The 25,365-nt window shown below is 42.1% G+C and overlaps 1 protein-coding gene across 1 annotated transcript in view; it reads left to right on the top strand.

Annotated features, from left to right (window-relative positions):
* The first annotated feature begins 248 nt into the window (after window positions 1-248).
* The window catches only part of ANKH (ANKH inorganic pyrophosphate transport regulator), a 111,742-nt gene continuing 86,625 nt past the window's right edge, over window positions 249-25,365 (top strand). The window contains exon 1 of the mRNA XM_069853502.1: window positions 249-724. Coding sequence (XP_069709603.1) covers window positions 629-724 — 96 coding nt within the window. The 5' untranslated portion in view covers window positions 249-628. The remainder of the gene's footprint in view (window positions 725-25,365) is intronic.

Below are 25,365 nucleotides of genomic sequence, written 5' to 3'. Positions count from 1 at the left end.
AACCTGGTTATTCTATGATTCTATGATTCTGTCCCTTCACGACCCCCCCAGGCCACCCGGGGCGGAGGCCGAGCCTGGGGGCGCTCGGAGCCGCTGTCCCCGCGCGCAGCCCGTGCCGAGCCCACGTGCCCGGGCGGGAGGGACGCCGGGAGGGAGGGACGGAGGGAGGGAGGCGGCGTTTGGCCGCGGGGCGAGCGGGGAGCGAAGGCGGGCGGGGTGTGTGGTGGAAGCGGGGGGGGGGTGGGGAAGGCTCCATCCGCCCCTGTCCCCCGCGCCCCGAGGATGGCAGCGCTGCCCGCAGGAGCGGCTGGCGGCGGTGTCCCTCCTCTTTCTTTTTCCGGCGGCGGCGGCTCGTCGTTGCGTGGGAGGAGGGCGGCGGGGATGGACTCGATCTCCTGCTAAGGCGGCGGCACAGCCCGCAGCCGCGCCGGGCGAGGCAGGACCGCTCCCCGCCGCCTTTATCCTTCGGGGGGCTCCGCCGCCGCGCTCCTTCGCCCTTCTCCCCCGCCGCCCCCGCCTCCCGCTTGCTCGCACGGGGACGGGCGCGCACCCTCCTCCTTCGCCCTTTCATCCTTCCCGTCCTCCCGCGGCGGCAGATGCGCCGGGGGGTCACCGCGCAGCTGGGACTATGGTGAAATTCCCGGCGCTCACGAACTATTGGCCCCTCATCCGCTTCCTCGTCCCCCTCGGCATCACCAACATCGCCATCGACTTCGGGGAGCAGGTAAGGAAAGGCGGCGCCTTCCCTCCCTCCCTCCCTCCTTCCTTCCCTTCCTCGGGCGACCTCCGCGGGGAACGGGAAGGAAAAGGAAGGGAAAGGGAAGGAAAAAGAAGGGGAAGGGAGGCGGGTCGAGCCCGGCCTCGCCGTCCTCTCCCGGCGCATCGCGGCGAACGGGAGCGGCGGCGCCTCGGTGCGCGCCCCGGGCAGCCCCGCCGGGAGCCGCAGCGCCTTTCGGCTCCGGCTCTTTGTTTGTTTGTTTGTTTATTATTATTCCCCCCCCTTCCGCCTTGTATTTTAGGATTATATAATCTGAAATTACATAATGCGCTCTCCGTGGGGCTGGTTTGGGTTTATTTCCCGCCCCCCCCCAAGCTGTCACGGCTGCTCAGGTGCTTCTGTCGCGCAGCTCGGCGCATCCCGGCGCACCCGGAGGCGCATCCCGGGCACAGGGAAGGGAGGCCCGGCTGCCGCTGCCGGGGGGCTCCATCCCGTTCCCCGGGGGCTCCGTCCCGCTCCCGCTGCCGCAGCGCCGCGGTCCCCTCCTCCCCGCCGCCCGCATCCCGGCTGGGAGCCGCTCCGCATCCCATCGGCGAAGAGCGGGGGCGGCATCCCGGGATAAAGGAGGCATCCCGGCCGGGAGCCGCTCCGCCTCCCATCGGCATCCCGGCAGGTGAACCTCCGGCTGCGCCCCTTCCCCCGCTGGGGCTCTGTGAGCCGGGTGATGGGCGCAGGGCAGGAGGCTGAGAAGGTCGTGGCACAGCAGGAGGAGCTGCTGCCACAGCGCTTCAGCCCCGAGCAGCTCTGTGCACTCCAGCCCTGCTGAAACTCGCTGGCGGTGTTGGTGACCTAAGGCTGTCCCCTGTCCTGAGCGCTAAGAGAATGTCCCTGTGTCCCCTGACTTCCCATCCGTCTCCCTTACACGCAGCCGTCCTGCTTCATCCTCCTAAACACCGCTTGCTGCATTTGCAGTAAAAACATGTTTTGTGCTTGATGCACCCACTGCTCTTTTGCCCGAGCTCGCGGCTCAGGGTGATTGTTTGGCACAGCACTGTGGTTAGGGAGATCGCTCCTCTCTTGTTTCAGCATTTGTGACAGGTAAGACCCCGGTCTTGTGTCAGGCTGCACTATATGGGGCCTGTTATCACATTTTTAATAGGACAATATCCACTAATACCCACCAGCGTTAGTCTGGGCAGCCACAGTCAGTATCGCGTCTCAAATAGCTTTTATCCTTGTCCTAAGTCACTAAGTTTTGCTGAGAAGCTCTTGTTTTCTAAGCAGAATAAGCACTTGCTCCCATGTTCCTTGATCAAAGATGCCGGTAAATTAGTGGGTACTTTCACCCGCTTGTAAAAAGAAAGTGAAAGGAAAAAAAAATATTACAGTGGGAAAAAATAGCAAAAATTGATCATATATCTATCATGGCTGGGCTAGGCACATTTTGCTTCCTAGTCCTTTAAATTTAAATAAGCCCGGATGCTAAAAAATGTGATTCCATCCTTTTCTACCAACCACATAACTTCCCGGCTAAGTCAGTCTTCTGTAGATCGTACTCGGGGGTGAGGAAGTAATTAAAGACACAAAAGATGAGGGAAAAGGGGATTTATATGCTATAACTGTGCCGCGTGGGTAACATACAGCAGAAGTTAAACTGAAAGTAGTTCACTCAGCAGACTTTAGTATAACAGGTGCATGTATGCAGTTTGCTTCATACAAGGTCGGCTTGATTCAAAATCCATGTCAGCCCATAAAATGCATCTCCTTGACTTCGCTGTGCTCTGGAGGATTTCAAAAATTAGCAAACAAGAGATTACAGTTCTATAAGTGACGGGCCTTCTGGCTGGCTGGGTACCAGTGTCACAGGAGGGATGTTAACATGCAAATGATACATGTAAGCACTTACCTAACCAACTTTGGAAACGTTAGGGGGACAGTTACTCAGAAAATATGTTTTATTTGATAAACAAGTTGTAGCATTGGCCCTTCGAGAGAGTTAGAGTTGTTCCCTGTCTCAGATGACAGCCTGGGGAGGTACTTAATTGAAAAGGGAGGAATCTAGTGAGCAGGGAGATTCCTGCAGAAAACCCCAGTTTGGGAACTGGAAAGGTGCTTTTTGTACCAGCCTAGTGGGAGACTTACCCACATGGGAATAAGGAAACGGAGACAGGGACAAAGTTATTCCAGGTCTGAAGAGATGCTGTTCATACAACAGGATAAGAATTTTGTTTTCCTGTATATAATACAGGAAGGTTTTTTATATACTTGTACAGCATTATTGTTGGGCTTGGTTTTTGAAAACAGACTGACTTGCTGAGCCAGTCACCTTTCTACTCTCCAAAATTGTAATAACTTTAATAACAGGTCTGAATGGAAGCAACGTAAAAGAATGGGTGTGCCAACAGATAGCTTTAAAAAGGCTGCCATAGCTCCTTCTGTGAATGTATGCTGCAGATAAAAAAGATTTCTAAGAATGATAAAGGAAGTAATATTTGCATGAAGTAATGTTACTTGCTCTGGATGATACTGTAAAAGAGAGGAGAACTACAGGTCAGAAGTAAGAGAAGACTAAAAAAAAATGAGGGACATAATGAACTTCACCTGATTAGGGAAGAGGAGATGTTTAAGAAATGCCCTCAGTCATAAACTCTCTTGATGTGTCCTATTCATACATTGTTCTTTCAAATACCAAGAGTATTTGGAAGTAGAACGTTCAAAGCGAAGCCTTTTTAACAAAACCTCATACTATTTGATACCTGAGATTGAAAAGTGAGACACAAATAGAATCTCACCTTTTATTTTCATCTTAAGAGGCTTTTCTGGGTGTTGAGTAGTTTTACTCAATAGCAAACTTCACTAGGAAATTGCCAGATCTTGGTATGTGGCTGTCTCTAGATTTCTTGCTACTTTAAGGCAAGTTTACAGTAAGGCTAGAGAATATTTGCAGAACATAGTTTATGGCTGTCTCCATTGCCCCATACTAGATGTTTGCTATGAGAAGGCTGTTTAGTTTGTAGGAAGTGAAAAATGCTGAGCAGTGCTCGTTACAACTAGCAAACTCAGCTCCTGCAGCCACTTCCAGAACCACTATAGCCAGGGAAGAGTATCTTGTTGACTCTTGGACTCTAATCCGACAGTGCTTTTGGGATAAGGCTATATTGCAGAGTTGTTTCGATCTAGTCAGCTAAATTCATTTGATCACCCCATAAAATCTTCTTAGACAAATACCTGATTTTTTTTTTCCCCACAAAAAAAACCATAGTCCTGGTGCAAATGCCAGAATATTAGAGAAATAAACTATTTCTGACCTATTATTTCCATGATTTCTTTCTGCAACCCATTCCCCTTATATATTTTTTTACAGTACAGCAGTACTTTTCTTCTTGGAGTAAGGCCTTGAGGAAAATAATCCTATATATTTTAAATCAATGTTTCTTCTTTGCCCAAATATATGTGTATGTGTGTGAGTGCAGGTGTGTGCATCCATGTATTTATTTATATTTCTCTAGGAATGTTGACACACACACAAATAGACACAACAGAGCATTTTCATACCAAGAGTTAACACATAGCACCAAAAGACAGATTCTCCTTTCCATTCTGCTGGTGAGGGCATTGGACTCTTGACTTATTATCCTTAGATTCATATTAATCAGTCTTTTACTTAGAGCTCAGCTGTTGGGGAGCAGAGTTTGCATTAAAAATCGCAGCTCCCATGAAAAATGATGCTGAATGTAGTTGCTTGGAGAGAAATAAACTGCTTCCACGTGATGGAGCACAACACAACCTCAAACAGCTCACCCAGCAAACAAAACCACCGTTACCCTGTGTGCTCAAAAATCCATTACCACCCACATCAGGTTTTTTGTTTCATTTTTTAACACGGTTTTAGAGCTGCACACATGTATTGTGATGGCCTGATTTGTGATGCATGTGTATATTTGCATTAGCATTATTTTAAAGGAGGGCAGCTGAGGTGTGCACTAGTTCACTGACTCTCTCAGAAGTGCAGAATCAGCCCTAGACAGTGTTAAATAAAATTTGCAAATATGGCTGGTAACTCCCTTCACTGCTCACAGGGTGGCAAAGGCCAGGCAGAGAGCAGTATTTTGAACTTGAAGCCGGTCTGCAGTAGTCTCTTAATTACCAGCCAGAACAGTAGGAGTTTTTTTCCTTTCTGGGTATCATATAAACAGTCCATGAATCACTAGTTTCAGTTGCTATCACTAGCTGTTGGTTGGGCAGTTTTGTTTGCCAGTGTAACTGTTAGGTATGCAGACATAGTGTTGTTCAGCACATTGCTGGTCCTTGGAAACTATAACCGAGCAGGCAGAGTCCTGCTGCCACTTTCTGCTGAGGTCACTCTGGTGCTCCATCCCTGCAGAGAAATGGCCATACATTAGGCATAGTTATAGTGGTTGGGATCAAACAGGTGAGGCATAAGGGAAGTGCTAAACGCTTTGGATTCCAAATTATTTTGCAATAATTTTTCAAAAAACAGATTGGTTTTTTTCTTCTATTTGGATGGGTTTGGGTTTTTTTCTTAAGTACAAGACGTGTTGCCAGAAAAGGAGAACAAGTCATGAATAATGTATCAAAAAGAATTAGCGAGCTTGTTGTCTGCCCATGCCATTTGCAAACTTAGTAGGGGGTTAAACATTTTGATTAATGCTTTATGAAGCTCACTTTTGAGGTAAGTGTTATTTTCTGGACATTCAGAACAAGCAATGGGAGAGTTCACATTCCCAGCTGTTCACCAGCTGTTTGGGCCAAGTTGTGTGACCTTTCCATGGCAGAGTTCTCTTGCCTTTGAAGTGTGCCTAGACGCCTACCTGTGTGTCACAGGGATGTAATGAAAATTCATGTGTCAGAAGCACTCCAAGATGAAAGGTGCTGTATGAGTGCAAAGTACTTACGTTATTGCTGTCGTGAGAGGTCAGGAACTCATTTAATCCTGTAGGGCTTTAGTACCATATAAACAAGAAAGCCAACAAGGTCTTAGAACTGGTGTAGATCATGACTGTATTATATTACGGCAACCACATTATTAGTACGGTATGTTGATAGAAGTGCCCTATTTGTTTTGAACTAATGTGAACTGTATAGCTTTTAAAATTAAATTCAGGTGAAATAGTGTTGAAGAAGCAAACATCTACAAAGTACCTCAGTACAAACTCCAGAGACTTTCTTCTTCTGAGCAAGGCAGCTTTACTTCCTTTTACATGCCAGCCTTAGCTCCTAAGCAGTTGTCTGCCAGGCAGTGGGACTTTTCGAGCCAGTGCTAAATGACCTGTAGACCACATGGACAGTTCTTGAGACTACATCAGTGATTAATTAGGCTTATATGTCTGTGTTGGTTGCAGTGGGCATTAGATACCAGGCATTGCATTCATGCAGAGCATTTGCTGGAATTTCAAAGCAAGCAATGCACACAGATCTGGGAAGAAGGCAAAGATCTCATGGACATTTGCAGACAAAAGCCAGATCTCAGCAATGCATTAATGTTCTTAAAGGTAACAGACACATACTCCCAGCTGCTAAACCAATATATATTTGCATTTGATAGCACATAAAGTACGAAATAAACAGGTTATGAAGAGCAGTGGGACTAGCACTGCTGACGATTTCAGATGATGGCAGAAACTGTGAGAATAAACCTACAAATGAAAAGTCCATACTCTGCAGTGTTCCATGTTGCTGTAGTGGATAATATATCATCTAGAGCTAAGATCTGTGTTTTGCCGCATTTGTCAGTACCTTCTCTTTTTTCATCCAACCTCCTCTTCCTTTTACAAACCCCCTCAGTTCCCTGCTTCCCACTCCCAATGCCTCCCACCGGCCATAGCTGTGTCAGCTTGACTGTAAGGACTTCTCTGGACTTTCTTACACTTCACTGTTAGGAACTGGCAAGATTTGTACTTGATGATACTCACTAAACATATCTGAAGTAGTTGGCCATCTATATAGCTGCAGAGATAGCCTTTTTTTCCAGGAAGGGATGGAAAGAAAGAGGGAGGGAGAATCAACCCTCTGCAGCATCAATCAGACACATACTGATTTTTGAAGTAGTTTAACTCATCCCAGAACTGTGAGTTGAGATGATATTTTCCCACCATGTTGCTGGAAAATCAAATGTAGGTTCGTGGCGTGGAAACAGTTTTCCCTACCAGAGAATAACCAATGCAGAGAGAGAGCAGGTGCTGAGCAGTCCCAAGTTCCTAGTCTCTTGGGTGGAAGGCTTTCTCTGGAGAGACTCCAGTCATAATATCACTGCATATTCATTGAAAAAGAGTCATGTGGTAGCTGAGCACATCTGGTGCTTGTTTTAGATAGAGGTGCTTAGTTTAGATAGAGGGTACGCCAGTAGTATGTTAAGACAGCGTTAGAAAGGAGAGGTGTTGATATCCCAAGCCTAATAGTAAAAACTGAAATTTTGAAAGGGGTTTGAACCACTGTATTCTGCATTCTGGAGAGAAACCCCCAAAGTAAAACTTTTGAGTTTGAGTTGGACTGACCATTTGATCTGTTTCAGGGGTTTTCATGTTTGTTTCTTGTGGTTGCATTTTTTTAAAAAAAACCCAAACAAACAAGAAAGCTGATTTCTCTTCACATTTCATTTGGTCTGAATTGATTTCTTTTTAATCTTCACTCATTTTGCTGCTGCAAGGAGAACTCAATTGCATATAAAGGCTTATGTGACATGACCAATCTTATGACTGTTTGAAGATAAGTGGCTTTTTATATGCAAAGGCATATACGCAGGGCGCCAGCTCTGAAGGTGCAGATTCTAGCTATTAATTGACTTCCGATCTTGATCCTAGACAAAGCATTTATCTCTCTTTTTTGTGGTGATTTTGTCAGTTCTAAAATAGTGATGTGTTTAAGGCAGTTACAAAGTTTATTCCTTCATGTTTGTAAAACATGGATGTAAGTTGTGTATAAATAGAAAATTTAAATATATCTGCCAGCTCATGCAGAAACCTCCGTGCATAAAACTGAGCAATTCCAAACAGATTTTGCTTTGTAGCTGCTTTCAGAAATCTGTGATGTTTTTAAATAACACATATATTACTGCTGAGCTCAGTTCCAGTTTAAATGGCATATCAGAACATGTGTTTCTTAAAATAAGATGGAAAATTTTTAAATATCTTAGATTTTAAGAAGCTGATCTAACCAGTTATTGGCATCCTATCCTATTTGTAATTAGAAGCCTGTGGATTTGGGGGAGAAAGAAACAGTAGTGTTAATAAGCGATTAGATCATCAGATTATGCTTCCTTTTGCTTTATTGATTGACATAATATTGCTGTAGCTATGGTTTTAGACATTGCCACTGCCTTTTCAGATAACCATTATCTGAAGAATTAATAAAGAACTGCCATAAGAACAAGAGACCTAAATGACCCATGAACTTCCGTGTCTGAAACAGCAAAGCTCTGCAATTTTCCAACTTCTCTCTGCTCTATGATATTGCTTTTGTTTTAGATTTTTGACAGAACTTTAGCTTTAAAGCTACCCTGCTTTGGAGTTTTTCTGCATATGCAGTTTTTCTTGATTAGTTACTTTCTGATGTTGTGCAGAATAGAAGTTCCTGCATGAAATATTAACCAAGAACAATTCTAGGTGTAAACATGCATTGGGTTCCAAAGAGGGCTGAAGTACAGCATTGTTACTTCTTAAGGCACAGATGATTTTCTTGCTCTAATCACAGTTTCTGATGTGGCAGAAGTGTTACTGTTGGAGAAAGAGTGGTCACTGTTACCCAGAATGCCCAGTTTGCTTTACTGATGTAGTGATTCATCAAGAGTTCAGCTTTCAATGTGGGAAGTGCAAGATGCAACTTACTTTGAAGTGATGTGCTTCACGTAGCTTTTTTGCATTGCTAGCGGATCACTAAGGCAATTGTTTCCAACCTTTTTTGGTTTTCAGAGTCCAGTAATTTTTCCAGTGGTGATGTAGGGAAAATTCACATACGTACAAGCTGGAGAGCGTGTAAATGTTTACGGTTTTTTAGTTACCTGTCTCCAACTCCTTCTGTATATTCCCTAAGGTAGAGGGTTCTGAGGGGCTGCAAGCTCACCACACAAAGCACATGCTAGTAAGTCTGCTGACAGATACATTTGAAAGGCTTTTGAGCTTTTGACAGGAAAATGTTCTGTCTTGTTGCCTTCTTACCTGAATTGCTTATTTAAATTAGTGGATTAAGTCAGATGCAGGTCATGCCTGAGCTTTCACGTGCTGGCCTTCAGTCTATGTGGCTGCACAGCTTTGACTAACACTGAATGAAGAAAACTTTGACACGTGCCAGCCGGGATTGTTTTTTTCCTCCATCAGACATTGAGGCAGATGGGCTGCATGTGTAGGTATAAGAGGCGCAACCACATTGCAACCACTGCTCTTCTCCTGTTTTTTTAATGATAACTTTTGACATCTACTTCCCTGAAAAGGCAGGTTTTATATTTAGATTTTATTAGATTTTCTCCTGTTTCCTTCCTACTCACATCATGTTACCCCTCTTTTATTCTACTGCTTATCGGTGACTAATATCTTATTTGTACAGTCTCTCTGCCAGTGAGCTGCAGCTTCTGTTCCCATGGCCATGGCCAGCTAAGGTGAGGTAGCTGTGTTCCACCTCCAGCAGTTCTCTGCTCATTGCAAAGACTATCTTTGCTGCAGCACCCCAATGTGCTCCAACTATTTGACAGCATGTAATCTCAAATCTGCTGTCCTGCAGATGAAAGACACTCTCTTGCACAAGTCCATTATTACGTTTCCTCTGCGAGCAATTAAAAAACGTTTAGCCCATTTGACAAGAAAATGAGTAATTAGCAGCATTAGTGGCCAGGAAGACCCTTCACATTTTCACTTCTGGTGAAGGGGAAAAAAATATGAGTTACATAAGAGGAAAGATTGTAGAAATTAAGCATTTATAGCTCAGGCAAAAGGGAATTTGATAACTGTCTGGAGTTATATGAACTGTGGTGTGGTCACCATGAAGGAGAGGAAATGCGGTTGCTTAGGTCACTGCTTTGGAGGAGAGCGTGGCCAGGAACAGCAAAAGAGATCAAACACAATTTAAACTGAAAAGGTTTTTCAGATAATTTTCTAAGTAAAGATTAGGAATTGTTCCCTCTCACATGTTACTTTTTTCTAAAATGTGTTGGCATAAAGAGTGATGTGCTTTAAACAGCGTTAGGTGGTGGTGATGTTTTCTGTAGGCTCAAATTCAGTGACTCACTGAAAGCAAAAAGAGTTGTGATTGATGCAAAGTGCTGTACATGGTGGGTCAATCCCGAAGACCACATCTTTTGGTGAGGGAGACAAGTAGCTTGGGAACTACATGCTCCTCAAAGGCAGTGGAATCTAGAAGGGCAATGTAGTTACGGGCAATTAGCATGGCCTTTTCCTATTAAATTGCACAGACTAATGTAAAATATACAAAAAAATGCAATTCAGAGGTGCAGAATTTCTAGTATTAAACAATTGTCTTATAGCCTTCTCTTTTCCACACAGCTCCTGGGTTCAGTGTACAGAGACCACTTGCCAGGGAGAGAAAACGGAGTTACCTTGCTAGTAAAGTATTAATTGTGAAACCGTAGTCTTGTTCATTTTAGAAACATAGTACTGGGATCTCCCTAGCAGAGCTGAGGATAAAAAAAACCAAGTGATATGAGCTTATCAAAATATGAGGACCTCTCCAATATGAGAGAAGTGGAGTGTTGAGATGTCCCCAGCGTGGAAGCAAGGGACATTTTAACTCTGCTTTTAAGCTTGAGGCTTGGTGAGTTTTTTAAGGGGCCTGAACGCATAGCTGCTCTGAGAGGAGACCTGGCAAACACAGAGGACATTTCAGGTCCTTTAGTGCCATAAAGTGCACGCCCAGGCATGCACCCTAATCATCTTTCCAGTTGAGTTCTGCAAATCCTTTGTTTGGTTTGATTGTCCTATGGGTGCTGGAGTGGTTTAGTTATGCAGATATCCACATGGCTTTGTCACCAGATTGGAACCTGCAGCGCAGCTACTCACCCTAATTGCTACCAGGGAGTCCATCCATTTCACCCTCATCCTGTTATTAGCTTTTGTAACTTACTCCATCAGTCCATCACACTTCCTCCCTCACTGTGGCATTTTGGAGATGACTTCAAGTGCTAGGAGTATTTGCAGCCTCCTGAGCCCAAGAGGCCAGCTAAGGAGGTGAGTTCAAACTGACCAATGACTCTGCCTGGCAGAAGTGAACGTACCAGGCGAGGCACTTGCAAGGGCAGCTGGGTTTTCCCTATTTGCACAGCCTATGGGCTGCCTCACCGGTGATAGGGAACAAATCTTCCAATCTGAGTATTTATATCATCCTCTTCATTAACTTTTTTTTTTTTTTGCCCTCCCTTGGTCATAGTTTTTTGAAGCCTGTCAAAATAACCCTTGTTCTCCTTTGTTTTGCACAGTCATAAGGACATGTCTGGTCATTATGGTCTGCACTTCAGTATTATGAGACAACTGGTAAAGTGTGGCTCCAAATTTATTATGACAGCACTGTCAGCTTCCGCTGTGTTTATGTTGGGGCGTAATGATTTCACAATCTTAAGCACTTGCTTCAAAGGAGAAAAGAAGTCCAAAACAGAAAACATTTTTCAGGTCTTTCAAGTGCCAAAGATAGTCGTCCACAAAAAACTTTCTATTTGGCACATGTAAACACAATTTTCAAGTATTTCTCTAATACAAAAGATGCACAACGTACACATGCACTTGTGCATTCTGTATTACGAATAGGAGACTGCCTTTGTAGGAGAATTATACACTGAGTGGTGCTTAAAGTACTGTCTTGATTACTTACTGGCTTATACAGAAGGCAAACCAGTTAAGGAAATATTGACAAGAGCTGTGCATGGGACTATTTAGGTGACTGTACATGCACCTGATGTGTCCCTTAAAGTTTGTTGTGCCTATGGTTACATGTTATTATGGTGGTAGCACGTGCAAATGCTACTTTATTTTTGAATTAATTATTTTTTACGTGGATTTCATCTTTTCAAAATGTGACCTTGAGGGTGCCCCTGATTACTGTGCCACTGTTCTTTATAAACTCGTGTGCAGTCATTTTGCTTCAGAGCTTTTTATTTCGAAGCATGAAAGCATGACGACCTTTCAGCATTCACCGTCTTGGTCTTATATGAGCTTTCTGAGATGCAGTCAACGGTCTGCTGGTTAGGACATGCTCCAGCATTGTAATAGCCCTGGGAAGGGCTTTCTTCAGCAATGCTTTCGGGATCTAATATATAAGTAGTGTGTTTCTCTCTGCTAGTACTGTGCAGAGGCCAGAGTTTCTCTCTTTAATAAATTTATGAGAAATCACAGCAGGTAGCCTGCTTGACATTTTCATATTGTATCCTTGACCTGTTGGTGAGCTTTGTATCACTGTCCTGAAGAGGCCTTTATAGCTCTGAGCTAGTTTTTCCAAATCACGACATGCCGTTTTTGTCAGCTGCAAGCTCCCACCGCATCGTGGGCGGTTGCATCACTAAGGAAAAAATAGCTAGCAAAGGCACAATCATTGCCTCGGGACTTCATCAGGGAAACCTTACACTGAGTTGCATATTTGTGACTTCAGCTCCAAGGCTTTGGTTGTGCTTGCAGTAATCTGAAGTAGCAGCACATCCCAGAAGTCCCAATGTCCAAGAAATTCCTGTCTCCGGTCATGAAAGCTTTTCACTGCCTTAGAAAGGCTGAGATGCTTACAGACAAAGCGGCTGTGGGGCCGTAATTTCACCACTGATATCTTGCTGAAAAATGAACTAGGTATTTTTTCCGCCCTCGTCCTGCTGGAAGTCTAAAGTAGACAAAGGAGGCATGCCAGTGTAAATTTAGCTTAATAAGAGGGCAATCGGGTTCTTTGTGACCAGCACTGAGAAAAATGTTAAAGCAATACTCATCCAGCTGGCGATAAAGGATAACCTGCACTGAACTGTAGAAATAAACAGTGGAAAAAAAATGACTCACTAATATCCTTGACCTTTTTCAAGAGCATATAGAAATAGTCACAGCACCTGAAACCATTAGATTACGAATACGGTGATTTATAGATGAGTTTGCCTTATCTCTTGAGAACTCTGGGTATGGCATGCTATGGCAAGAAATACGCAAATTGGCAAGACAGGGAAGTGGTTATGTCTACAGCTGGAAGAACAATGGGTATTTTATTTATTTCTTTTTTGCCCTTAACATGATTATAGCATTAGGGACCCTTAGCACTGTTTCGCTTTGCTGTTGACACAGCACAGGAATGAGGGATGCACAGAGTGCTTGGAACAGTTAGAAAAAAGGAGTTGTAGCTGTTTTGCAAGAGGTTATTATTGCATCTTCTGGGAGTTAGTTTCAAAGGCAACTGCAAGCATGAGCATCTCTTATTTGCTCTCCATAAAGAATAGTGCCTCTATAGTCTCATGATATTTAGCGTCAAAAACCTCTGCAGTTTTCTTCTTTTTATGTGGCCAGATAAGATTCAATAACCTCAAATCTTCTGTGTATATCCCTTTGTTTTGTGATTCCTTTCTAAAAGAGAGAAAATGTCCTACTGAGAAGGAGGGAAACAGGACTTAAAAACAGGGAGCTGTGCACTATTCAGTCCTTTTTTTTCCCCTTCCACTGAATCCCTGCGTGGCAGCACACTGATGCAACACCATAACCAACAGTCTACTGCCTGCAGCTTGACAACCCAAACCCAAAAGGACTGATGAGCATTGTCAGTCTCATCTTTAAACAAATCTTCCTGGACTTTTGTCTATACCTGTTTATTTAAAACTGGGGATATTTTGGTTTCATCCCTGGGTTGGGACCTCCCTTGCACTGTTGTGGTTTGTGGCCCAGGACAGCTCCCAACTCTCATCCCTGCCACCCATTTGCCACCTTTTTTTTTTCTCCAGAGTAGACTGTAGTCTTTAAATATCTGCTTCCCATCTGTCCTCTCTGCTTTTCCTTTTCCGTGGCTGTGCAGGAGCTGCTTCCAGAGCACGTCCTGTTGTCATTTGCAGGCAAACAGCCCACTGTAATCATGACAGCAAGGTTCCCACCACTCACCCCTGGCAGATTCCTTCCCTGTAAACAAGAAGCCTGATTCAGCCAGAGAAATGCTTAACTCAAAATCTTTTTTGTGTTTGTGGGCTTTAAATTTAGGCCTGAGTTAAGCTCGTGCACAGCTATTTATCTTATAGGAGGCAGCTGGGCTTCAAGTAAAGAATGTGAGCTTTGTGAAAATGTAAAGTGCATCTAGCAAAGGGTCTGTGCTCACCACTTCGTATTCCTCCAGGCATGCACTTGTGGTACCAGGGAATATGCTGCTCGGCTATTTGTACTCTCCATTCACATCCTACCATATCAGGGCCAGCTCTGAGTCAGTCTGGCTCAGATATTTTTTCTCTATGAGCTGGCATGTTGCAGTGCTAGCAAGGCATGGTTGTGACTGCTCTGCCACTGCTGGTGACCAGTGGCTCCCTCTCAACCTCACCCCAGTGGCTGGCTTTGAATTCCTGCTCAGCACAATGCTATGTAGGAGAAGCAGTGAAATTTTTCTCCCTGCATACTGATGTCAGGTGACACGTGGTGAATGCCTGCTAACCTCACTGGTGGCTTTATTTAAGACGTTGCAAATGAATGTCAGGGTGATTATATTCTCACTAAGTCTTAAAGCCAATTTCTGGATCACAGACGAGAATAGCATTGCTGGCATTCCACACATGCCTGTTCAACCTGTCATAGAGGTCTCATTGCTATAGCTGACCAGTAATGTTTTCTTACCTGCAAGGTCAGAGATAAAGATGTTGGAGCACTAAGAAAATCTAATCTCAGCAAAGCCTCTTTTGAATCAGAGAGTACTTCTGCTCTTTTGTATATTCTTTCAAAGGCAATCCTTTTGATGAAAGCTGGGAGAAGCATGTCAAGTTCAGTCATTTGTATATGGGCATGAATGCATTGTGCAAAGTGGTCCAGACGTTGTGAAGTAGATGTTCAGTGTCAGCTTCAGGCAGAAACTTATTCATTAGAAACCTATGCATCACGATTTCATCTTGAGGGACTTAGAAGATGTTTCTAACCGTTCTTAACATTATAAATATTTTTATATGCTATATATAATTTGGCTTCAGACGTTTTCAGGTCATAAGTAAACTAGTAGGCTTGTTCCAAATTGAGGATGGATGGCATGAATAGCACTGTGTGAGTCACACCCATCACTTGTTCTAAATTAAACTTGTGCTGAGCCAACGCTGATCTTAAGACTTTTTTAAAACCTCTCCACCTTACAACAGTTGCTGATAGCATTTCTACAAAGGTTGATAATGAAGGAAAAAATACAGCAGCAGAGTGGATGCAAGTAAGCAAATAACAAGCCAACTGGTATAATGCAGAGAATCAAACCATGCAATGAGGAGAAAGTATTCTGAATGAACAAGTTGCTGAAATAACAGCTTTAGTAGAAGATAGCTTTTGGCTTGTTTAGCACGTTCAGATTGCACTTCTTTAAGTTTATGAAAACAGAGTCATCTCCTAACAAATATGCATGGGTGTTCCCCTATATAGGCAGTGCGAGCAGCCTGAAGTATTACCACAAAGGGCTCCCGTTCTTTGGGGAAAAGAAGAATAAGAATACGTGAGAGTGACGTAAAGATGAGAAGACTGGAGATCATGGAGGATTTATCTGATAACCTGTCTCCCAGTAGAGTCAATGCATGCCTCACATGAGATTTTACCTGGGATACTTTGCACAGTTCTGTCCACAGGTACTTAAAACAGGTCAATTCAGGCTTATTCAAAAGATTAGGAAAAGAAACCCCAGGTATTAGTTCTCCATTTTTCATCCTATCTGAGAAGGAGAAACTGGAAGACCTTGATGTCTGTGTCCCACAAAGAATGTGTAAGACACGACTGTGTTTGCTGCCTGTACATAGATAAAGGAAGATGTTAGCCTACCTGCAAACAAGAGCTGACTGGGTAGCAACATATGACTGTAAAAAGACTGAGTACCTTTAAGCTGGAAATGAAGAAGGCTTTAGGCTAAGTGACAAATGAGGCTCTGTAAACAGCTGGGGCAGGAAAGCTGAACTTTTAAGACTGAGTTAATGAAGGTCATGTTATCACATATGTGCTTGGAGCACAGCAAAGGACCGAAGCGAACACCCTTAGAAATTGTTTCCTTTCCCTGTGTGATGGGAAGAAAGAGAGAAAGCAGAACTTGCTACAGACAACTATTATTTTTTTATGTGCATGCACATATATATACACCTATTACATGAACCGTATATATAGAGAAAAAAAATGAAAATCTCTGAGATCTCTGAGTGGAGATGCAAGAAAGCACATGCTCTGGCTTCAGCTTATGCTGTCCAGTGATTACCTAAGAGAAACTGCTATTGCCATTTAAGCCCTAATTTAGAATCCTTTTGTCTTCTAATACCAAATTTTTTTATCTCTCTGAATGTGCCCTCATTCTAAACTACTTGGGTTTTAATCTCTATAACCAGTCTTCCTTTTTTTTTTAGCAGTTCATTGGGATGCATGACTCCCAAAACACGCGGGTGTCCTCTTGGCTGGGGCCACGGATGCAGGGCAGCTGCTTATGTGGGGCTGAAATTGCTGCTGCTGCTGGCACCAGCAAACAAATGAAGCTCTGTTCATTTTTGCTTCAGCAGAATGAGCTGGGGTGGGGGGATGACAATACAGAAGAGGGATGAGCTTGGGGATGCAGGTTGCTCAGCTGAATGAGGAAAAATATAATGAGAGAACACAATGTATATTCAGGTTTATAAAGAAGCGCTTTCAATGATAACACAGTAAACAACATTTGGAAGGGTTTGGCAATGCCCTTTTATCACTGTTCACAGGACAGCTTATCTGTTCATTTTTTCTGTTTTGCATGCTAATGATAAATCAAAGCCGAACGTCAGTGTTTGCTTTACCATTGCCTTTGACCCCTAATTAGAACAATCTCCAAAGATGATATAATTTCCCACTTTTTCATTTATTGTGTCTTCTCCCAGCATTCCAGATAGCAGGCTGGTGTTGTCATCTGAAAATCCTTTAAAACATTGCTGATGTGGCATACTCTTAGTAAAAGAGAAGGGTGCCAGAAGTAGGCTACAGAGGGAAACATCCAGACTGCACTGATAATACTGGGAGAGAATCTTAAATCACACTGGCCACTTTGAAAAGCTCAGTCTTTGTATTTCCATCCATTTGAATTACACTTCTTTGGTTCTTCTGAAAGCTATTATTACAGTAATGAGATAGTAAAAGAAAAAAAAATCTATCACAGGTTTTGTAAGATGCAGAAATATGGCATTTCAGAGGTGAAGGCATTAAATTTGTTGGCCTCTACATAATTGTAATGACTAAGAAGCCCTATTGTGTTGCTTTTGTTAATAAAAAATGTGATTTTAAAATTATTTCATAGTATGACTAAAACTATGCATCCTGTAAGGAGGGAAATGATAAAACATTAGAGGTTTACTTCTGCATTTGAGAGACTGAGCATTTTCATCTGGCTGCATCAAGGTTGGGGGAAAAGGGAGTTTTATTTGACTTGGAGGCTTCTCTAGTTACAGCAGATACACATGAATGTCCAAGCACTGGTTAAGCATGGTTTAATAACTCTGTGGGTAGTAGATGGAAACAAACAGTCTGTCCGCCAGGTTTGTCGTACCTTCTTTGACCCGTGTCTATTATCTGGTTCTACTCCTTGTTCAGCCATGCCAGTGAGAGGGGGACACAAAAGTTTGAGTTATTGAGTCATTTAGGTTGGAAAAGACCTTTAAGATCATGTAGTCTAACTCTTTTTTCTCACTCTACCCACTGCTGTACACCCAGAGAGTGAGTCCTCCTGCCACCCTTCTTCTCAAGGACCTTTTTGCAGTCCCCTACTTCTGTTGCCGTGAAGGGACATTTGTATGGTTGGACTGGTTGCGGACTTCGGCCTCTGTGCTATGGGGCTGGGCAAAGCAAAGAGAGGATTCCTGTCCCCTGAATACATTGGGATTAATTACTGTTGCACAAAGTAGCTATTGCAGAGTATTGCTCTTGTCTCCAGCTGTCCCCATGCCTGAGTGCCTCAGAAGCAAGTAGGAATTCCTGTGATGTGCTCGGTTATGCAGACTCTCACAGGAGAAGTACCTGCATCCAGCTGCATTCAGCTTGTATCCTCATGAGACATGAAGGCTGTTGACCTTTATATTTTTTTTAATCAGAGTAGAGTTCATTCTTCTACAAATAAAATGGCAGATCTGTTTACTTTATACTTACATCCTAGAGTCACAAAGGTTGAAATCTTTCTGCACTGTAGATATTCCCTTTTTATCTCTAATGATCACTCTTCATTGCTAGACTAATGCATAGGAAAATGAGTGCCAATTTGGCATTTCCCTGCATATGTTTGCTCCTTGAGTAGTCATTATGCCCCATGTAGCCGTGTCCCTAGAATGTGGAAATTCTGATTTATTTTTCTTTCCCCCTAGTCTTTTAAAAGGCAGGTCTTTTTCATTCACTGATGGTAATGAATTAGAAATTTGCTGCATCATTGTTAACTAAGCAGAATAAAGACTGTCTGGAAATAGAAATTGCTGCAGCCTGTGGAGAAAGAGAGATATCAGCTGTTGCTGAATGTCATTATGAAACTATGAGCTCATTAGAAATAATCTTCCCTGGGAATATGAATATGGAGCACAATGGTAGGTTTCTAAACTGCAAATAGAGAGACAGAAGTCTGGGAAAAAGAAAGAGCAATATCACATGACATAAAAGCAGCTCCATTTCTTTTTGGCTCACTGCAAGTTTTTGGCTGTCTGTAATATCTGATACCCACAGAAAAGATACCTGAAGATCCATGACAAGTAAGTGCCCTCCTAATCCAAATCTGACTGTAGAGTTTCCATACACTCAGTGGGAACTTTCTGCACATTAACATTGAAGTCATGCAAAAACATGACCCGTGAAAGTGAACAGGAGGAGGAGATTTAGGAAAGGATAACTTATCTTGTTAATGACACCGAAGAATAAGACACTCAGGAGAAATCTAATAGCATCAGCGGTAAAGGTCCTGTTACCACTGTCAAGGATGAAAAGGAAAGCCTTTAAAAAAAAGAGGCAATAAATTTTCTTTCCAACTCCTTTATCACCCATTACATAAAAAGCCTGAGGGAACGAGATCTTACAATTGGAAAGAGTCTTAATGGTCCAAAACTCAGCCTGGATCTTGGAACAAAACCTATAGTCATCACATTTCTTTGCTTTGTGGACAAAGAACTTACTATATAAAAAGCAGAATAAAACTCAAGAGCCTGGGATATGCCAATAAGCAAATCTCCCTTTACTCAGACAATAAAAGAAAAGGTCAGGAGAGGAACAAATGCAAGGATTCAAACAGCAGCTTTTTAACCCGTCAGACCAATGTGGATTTAAGATGAAAGTCCACCAGTTTTTCACCTACAGGCAATGACAACTTCTGTGCCCTTAGTTTTTCTTGTAACATCAAAGCTGTTGGCTGTAACTGTTCTGCAGATTCTGTCACAAGTTAGTACTGTTGTAAAAGTAAAGAGTATCTGCTTCTTCATGTAGCATGATTCAGCTTCTTTTGTTTCCAATAATGTAAAATTAAAATAAATGCTGAGTGCTTATTGCATATTAATGGTGTTTCAGAAGAGGAAGACAGGAAAGACTAGAGAAGCCAGTAGTTGAAACACCCATTTTACTGCCTCAGACATACCTTTGTTTTGTACTAACTGTATCACCAGGACTCGTTTGCCATAGGCTGGGAAGTCAGCAATGAAAAAGAAGGTACCTTGCACTCATTGTTGACAGAAGAAGAGACAGCAGCAGTGTGCAAAAAGGCATCTTTACTTCCTATTACCAGATAATCCCAATGAGGCAGCAGGATGTCAGTTGCAGAAAGCAGTAGCCAAATCTTACAGATTTTAATGAAACTAACAAAATGAGGCAAAGGATGTTCTTTTCTTTTACTACATCAGTAGCCTGGTCTTTATTTGTAACTGAAGAGAACTACTGTAAAGAAGTCATTATTATCATTATAGTAAGATAGAGGCACGGTGGCTGCTGGGAAGTGCAGGCTCAGACATGAACAAACAAAAACTGATTCTTAGTATACAGAAATGTGAGATTGATTTGTGGGGATAAAGCTGAGATAAATCCGATCTCTTATATTGTTAATTCCCTGAAAATGGAATTTAAGGCAGTGATTCAGGCAAGCGTGTTGTTTTTGGTTGAGAACTACAGTATGTGAATAGTTCTGTCTTGCACATTTTCCTATACAGATAAATGTTTATTTTACTTACATAAAAGCAACAAAACATACAGCTGTCTATACCCATTTTTAAGAGGCTAGGAGAGAGGCTAGTTAGGGCCATGAAACAGGCTTCTGTGAAGCTATAGCAAATACATTTCACTCCTTTTCTTTTTTGAAGATGCATAACAAACCAATGTTGCAATATTCTGTCATCTCAATTATACTTACAAAACTAATAGCAGGAACAGAAAACAGCATTAATCTGGCCAAATCCACTAACAGATTGTGAACAAACCTCAGCTCAGAGTCAGAAAGGCTGTAAACCAGCGGTGGCAAGCAGACAGCATCAGTTGCAATATTACGTTTCAGAAAAAACAAATTAAGAAAAATTTAAGCAGATGCTGAGACAATACAGCCCTGCACAAAAAAAAAATTAAAAAATTATCTTAAAAAAAAGATTAAAAAAAAATAATCTCAGCAATGAAGATTCACCTGCATTTAAGAAGTCTGTGTTTCAATCTTTTTCTTATACGGTAGAACTTCAGTATCTATCAAGTAGTGAAAATGCAAACTTGGAGACATTAGTGCAAAGCTGAACATAACAATTAAATCTGCTTATGCAGAGGAAGGGATTTTTTTCATTATGGTATCTTGGTTCACTTACCGTATCTCTGTACAGAGAATTTAGACTCTGAAGATATGACAGCTTCTGTGTTTAACTAAGCATTGCTAGTTCAGTTACAGTATTCTGTATTTTAATGACATGTTTCATTCTAGATCACCTAGAACATAGTTTCATAGTATCCAAACACCTGGGATCTTCTGTTTAAAAAGAACCACAGAAGGTACTAATTATTACTTCTCATGTTCTTTCTGATTTGACACTGCAACTGTAATCCTTTATTTGCTGTTACAGCAGTAGTCAAAAAAGATTGTTTTCACGAGAAACCTGAAAACCTTCCTTTTCAATGGGGCTAGTTGCTTCTGAAGTTTGCGCTCTACCTGCTAGCAAACATCTGCCTCCAATTTCTATGCAGATGCTCTTGATCACGTGTATCCAAGGCATGCTTCTCTTGGAAACATATGTAATGAATTCTGTAAATACTGAGCTGACCTGATGTTATGCTGAATGGACAGCTATTTGCTGCTTCCTTTACTGGGGTATCGCTCATCACAACAAAGCTGCTGTAGTCTCAGCTTAGGAGTCAGCACTGGTGTATTTAATAGCCCTGTGGTCAGTATCCTTTAAGATAAAAAATGAATAAAATACATACCTCAGAGAAACTCACAATCCTAAGACAATTCCCTTTCTTCCACAAAGGAACAACTTCCCCCTCACCAGATCTCAGGACTTCTTACTCAAACAGCACCTAGGTTCCTTTCTTCCCTTCCCCAGCTGTCACTGGGAGCTGTTTTACACTGCCGTCACTCTTGCTCTCCTCTGTGTCCCGAAGCTCCTTCTGGCAACTTCAGTGTAAGTGTACAGCAAACCAAGCCAGAACCTAGAGCATCCGTGAACTGGGGAGCAGTGACAAACAAGAGGATTTAGTGACAGCACAGTCCCCTGCAGTTACTTCCGTGTACAAAAAAGCTCATTAGTGTTAGAATTAATTTTTGCTTAAATAGATAGTTTACCTATTAGATCATCAGCTGAAGAAGTAAAAGTTAAGAACAGGAGTACTATAACAAAATTATAATTAGAATTCACTGTCAAGTGCTTGTCACTATTAAGAGCTCTGCTTTTAGATATTTGACTGTCACCATTCCACCTGTTCTAATACGTGCAGTTGTGTGATGCGAGTCACTTGCTACTTTTCTCAATTTCTTCCTCCCTGATCAATGAGCACATATCTGATCTAAAAATAAATGTGAACTAGCATGTAAATACTGCTCTTTGGCTGCAGGCTCATTAGGTAGAAGCAAACTCAGCCAATCATTGCGTATGTGTGATAAAATGAAATCCGTGCATTGGTTTATTTCCCCTTTGAACTCTAGGCCATTTCATATTTCTGGCTGCAGAATGACGCTGTATCTGACAGCAGAAGTGGACCTTAAAAGGTAGAATATAAGCAAGATATTTGGAATGTGCCCGAGGAGATGAGTCTTGCTTCTTCCTTTTTTCCCTCAAGTTTCACTTCATAGTTTGTGACAGCCAGACTTCTGCTTTTCACTGAAACAGTGAGAATTGCCTTTTGCCAAAATTCAAGTCAGTGTTTTTGAGCTGAAGAAACAAAGCAAATTCAGAAAATTTGCCGCCCATATCTTCTGCTGTGGATGTGACAGCTCAGTAGCAGACACCTGGTCCTGTGGTGGGCAGGGATCATGGAACCTCCCACAGAGCCTGAGAGCTGTGCATCTGATGCCACAGAGATCACAACGCATCTAGCATTCTAGACCTGGTACAATGAGGTTGCTTTGAAGCTGTCATGCAGCTCCCAGTGTTACTGTTGAGGGACTCATTCAGACTAAAGAGGAAACTCGTAAAGTAATACATGAAGTAAAAATACCTCCCTTCCCCCTTTCCTATGGCACCAAAAAGAGAGATCGGTGTTCACATTGCTGAGGCTGACTGTGGCTTGTGAGCATGGTGTTGCACCGTTGCTCTTTCTCTGCTTTCCTCATGACAAACTTGAGTGCTGGCTGCTGCAGAGTGGAGAAAGGATTTCTTGCTTGTGGCTTTCTGAGGACACTGCAACTTGTGAGCTGTGCTTTGCAGATTGTGAACTCTGTGTAAGCACCTTTATTGTACAGCAAACTCCATTCTGTTTGTCAGCCCAGTCTCTCCTTCTGATATCTTAATTACCTCTACAGTACATATTTGGATGCAGGTTCAAGGAGTGATGTTGCAAGGTCCATAGAAGGTCACTAAACCTCGATGACCCTCAGTTATCAGAAAGAACTTATCTTGTCAACCATTTTCAATAGAAGAAGACACAGAATGCAAACCTATGTCAGTGAAGGTCCCTGAATGCTCTAAAGGTCCCCAAATTCCCTAGCAAACAATGATCAAAAGGAAATATTTTTAAAGCTGGGAAATACAAACAGCAATTTTTGTTTTGTCTGATACTGTTTATTTTATTGTGCAACTGCGACAGAAACTTTTGCAAAATTTCTGCACTATATCTCAGCCATACCTGCTCCTGTGCTTACAAACCATAAACTGGCAAATGCATAGAAAATGGAAAGTCTAGTGTTTCAGCAAATGCAGATGGTTGTGCATGTATGTACATAAAGGCATGAGAGTGGAGTTGGACAGGGATAGGAATTCCTCTGACTGGGCACTTGGGCCATGAAATTAAGCTTTGTTATATGTTAGCAGACTGCATTTGTGTGAAACAAGTGTCTCAGGGCTACTGAGGAGAAGGAAGAAGGTTCACCTCTAGATCTACCCCAGACCAAGGGAAAACAAAGATACCCACATCCAAACACAGTTTTCTAGTGAGCATAGAACTCTGGAAATGTAAGTCTATATTATCATCTAATAAAAAATTTCAATATACTGAAATTGACTAGACAAACAGGAGCTCTGGAGTAGCAGCAAGCAGATCCAAATTTGAAAGCCTTTTTATTCTTTTTTTTTTTCTACCTTTCACATGCTGATGTTATCAGTGATAGCTGATACTTCAGAGTCAGATTTTAGGTTAGTATTTGTTAATCTGTAAACCTATGTATTTAAATAACAATTTATGCAGTGTTAACATTATTTAAGGATTATCTCCTCTTCTCCCTCTTGTGATGTTTTGTTTCAGGAGATAGACATTATCTACAGCATTTCTTCCATTTCACCGTAGTTCTCATTCCATCTTGCCTTAGGCTGTTTTTCCTAATACCCTGGTTTGTCTTTTTCTCTTTGGACGACCTACAGCTGAATTAGTGTCTGTCAGACAAGGTTATGGAATTTTACATATTATCTTAGGGTTCTAAAAACTCGGTAATTCAGCATAAGCGTAAGACTTTCAGCTCCAAGAATCTGGAAGCTTTCTCATTTGTGAGGTGTTTTGATTCCTGCCTCAAAGTCACCAGCAGATTTGATAACATTGGGCATCTCCATTCAAGTGAGGAAAAACACTTGCAATTGTAGAAATATAACAGTATTCAGTTAGACCTCCTAATATTACAGAAAAGTCTAATCCAATAAATTAGATGTAATTTCTTCCTTTAATTCCCAAATATATCAAGTCCATCCTGCCCCATGTCCACTTCTGGAGTGTTTTTCTCTGCCTTTCTCCTGGACAGTTCCTGTGGCCTCAACTATTTCTTGATTATTCTGTTTCTCGCTGCAGGAGAACTTGTGTATTTTCCATTTAAAAGCAGGAGAAAACACTCTCTCCTGTGCGACCCCTTTACTTCCTACTTAATAGTTGCTGAATTTGTAGACCTTGTTGTCATGTGCCATGTCCCCATCTAAAGCTTTGAGGAGGACTAAAAAAATTGTAAAGGAAGAATATAGTCCTTGCCTCTCTCCAGTTCTAAGATGAGCCAGACATCATTTGTCATTTTTTGTGTCCTTTTAAAGGACACAAAAGTTCTCATTATTGATACTTACAATTGGAAGTATGCATCGGGATAAAAGTGGTTTCCTAGTCCTACCAAACATTTTTGTACATGATTTGAATGAGCAGTGGGTATTAGATAAACAAGGGAAAGACAAGATCTTCTGCTTGTATGATTGCCAAATGGTTTCTGAGTGACAGCACAAGTTGAGTTAAACATACAGACTCCATCATTTGTAAGCATGAATATTTACAGTTAGCTTTTTCACTTCCATAGTAGTCCAGAAGGGCATGGGAGTAGCTTCACTCATTATTACTGCTTTTCATACTGAGGAAAAAATGAAAGCAAGGTTCATAATGTCACAATGCAGGAATAAGCATTCTCTGTAATCTTAATATCTTTTTGTTGTTGTAAATTTAAAAACAACTATAGAGGTAATTTTCTGTCTCTTTCTCCAGCTAGCAACTAACACACTGTTGATTTTCACAGCATCCATGAGGTCAAAATTATATAATATATACTTGTAAAAGGAGAATCAACTCCATTAAGTCTACAACTTTCTCCACATAGTGCAGCAACCATAAACTACACACTTTTTTTTAGATTTGCCGTCTATTAATTTAAAAATAAGAAGACCAAAATGTACTGTGTGCTTGAGCAGTGTCTTACAAGTAGTCTGTAAGTACTGTTTTCATGGTTGATGTCAGTCTGGTCCTGGCACATGATATATCTGGGCAGACGCTTGTAGTGCTCCACTGACTTCAGAGCAGGTTTGTGCATGCCTCTAGAGATTATTTCATGGTCAGGCTTGAATTCACTCAGTGCCACTCAAGTGTGTCTGAGTGTGTGGCTCAGAGGGAGTAGCAAAAGGCACT

This window comes from Phaenicophaeus curvirostris, chromosome 3 (genome assembly GCF_032191515.1).
Source record: "Phaenicophaeus curvirostris isolate KB17595 chromosome 3, BPBGC_Pcur_1.0, whole genome shotgun sequence".
Classification (NCBI taxonomy): Eukaryota; Metazoa; Chordata; class Aves; order Cuculiformes; family Cuculidae; genus Phaenicophaeus; species Phaenicophaeus curvirostris.
This window is presented reverse-complemented; position numbering and strand designations above follow the sequence as displayed.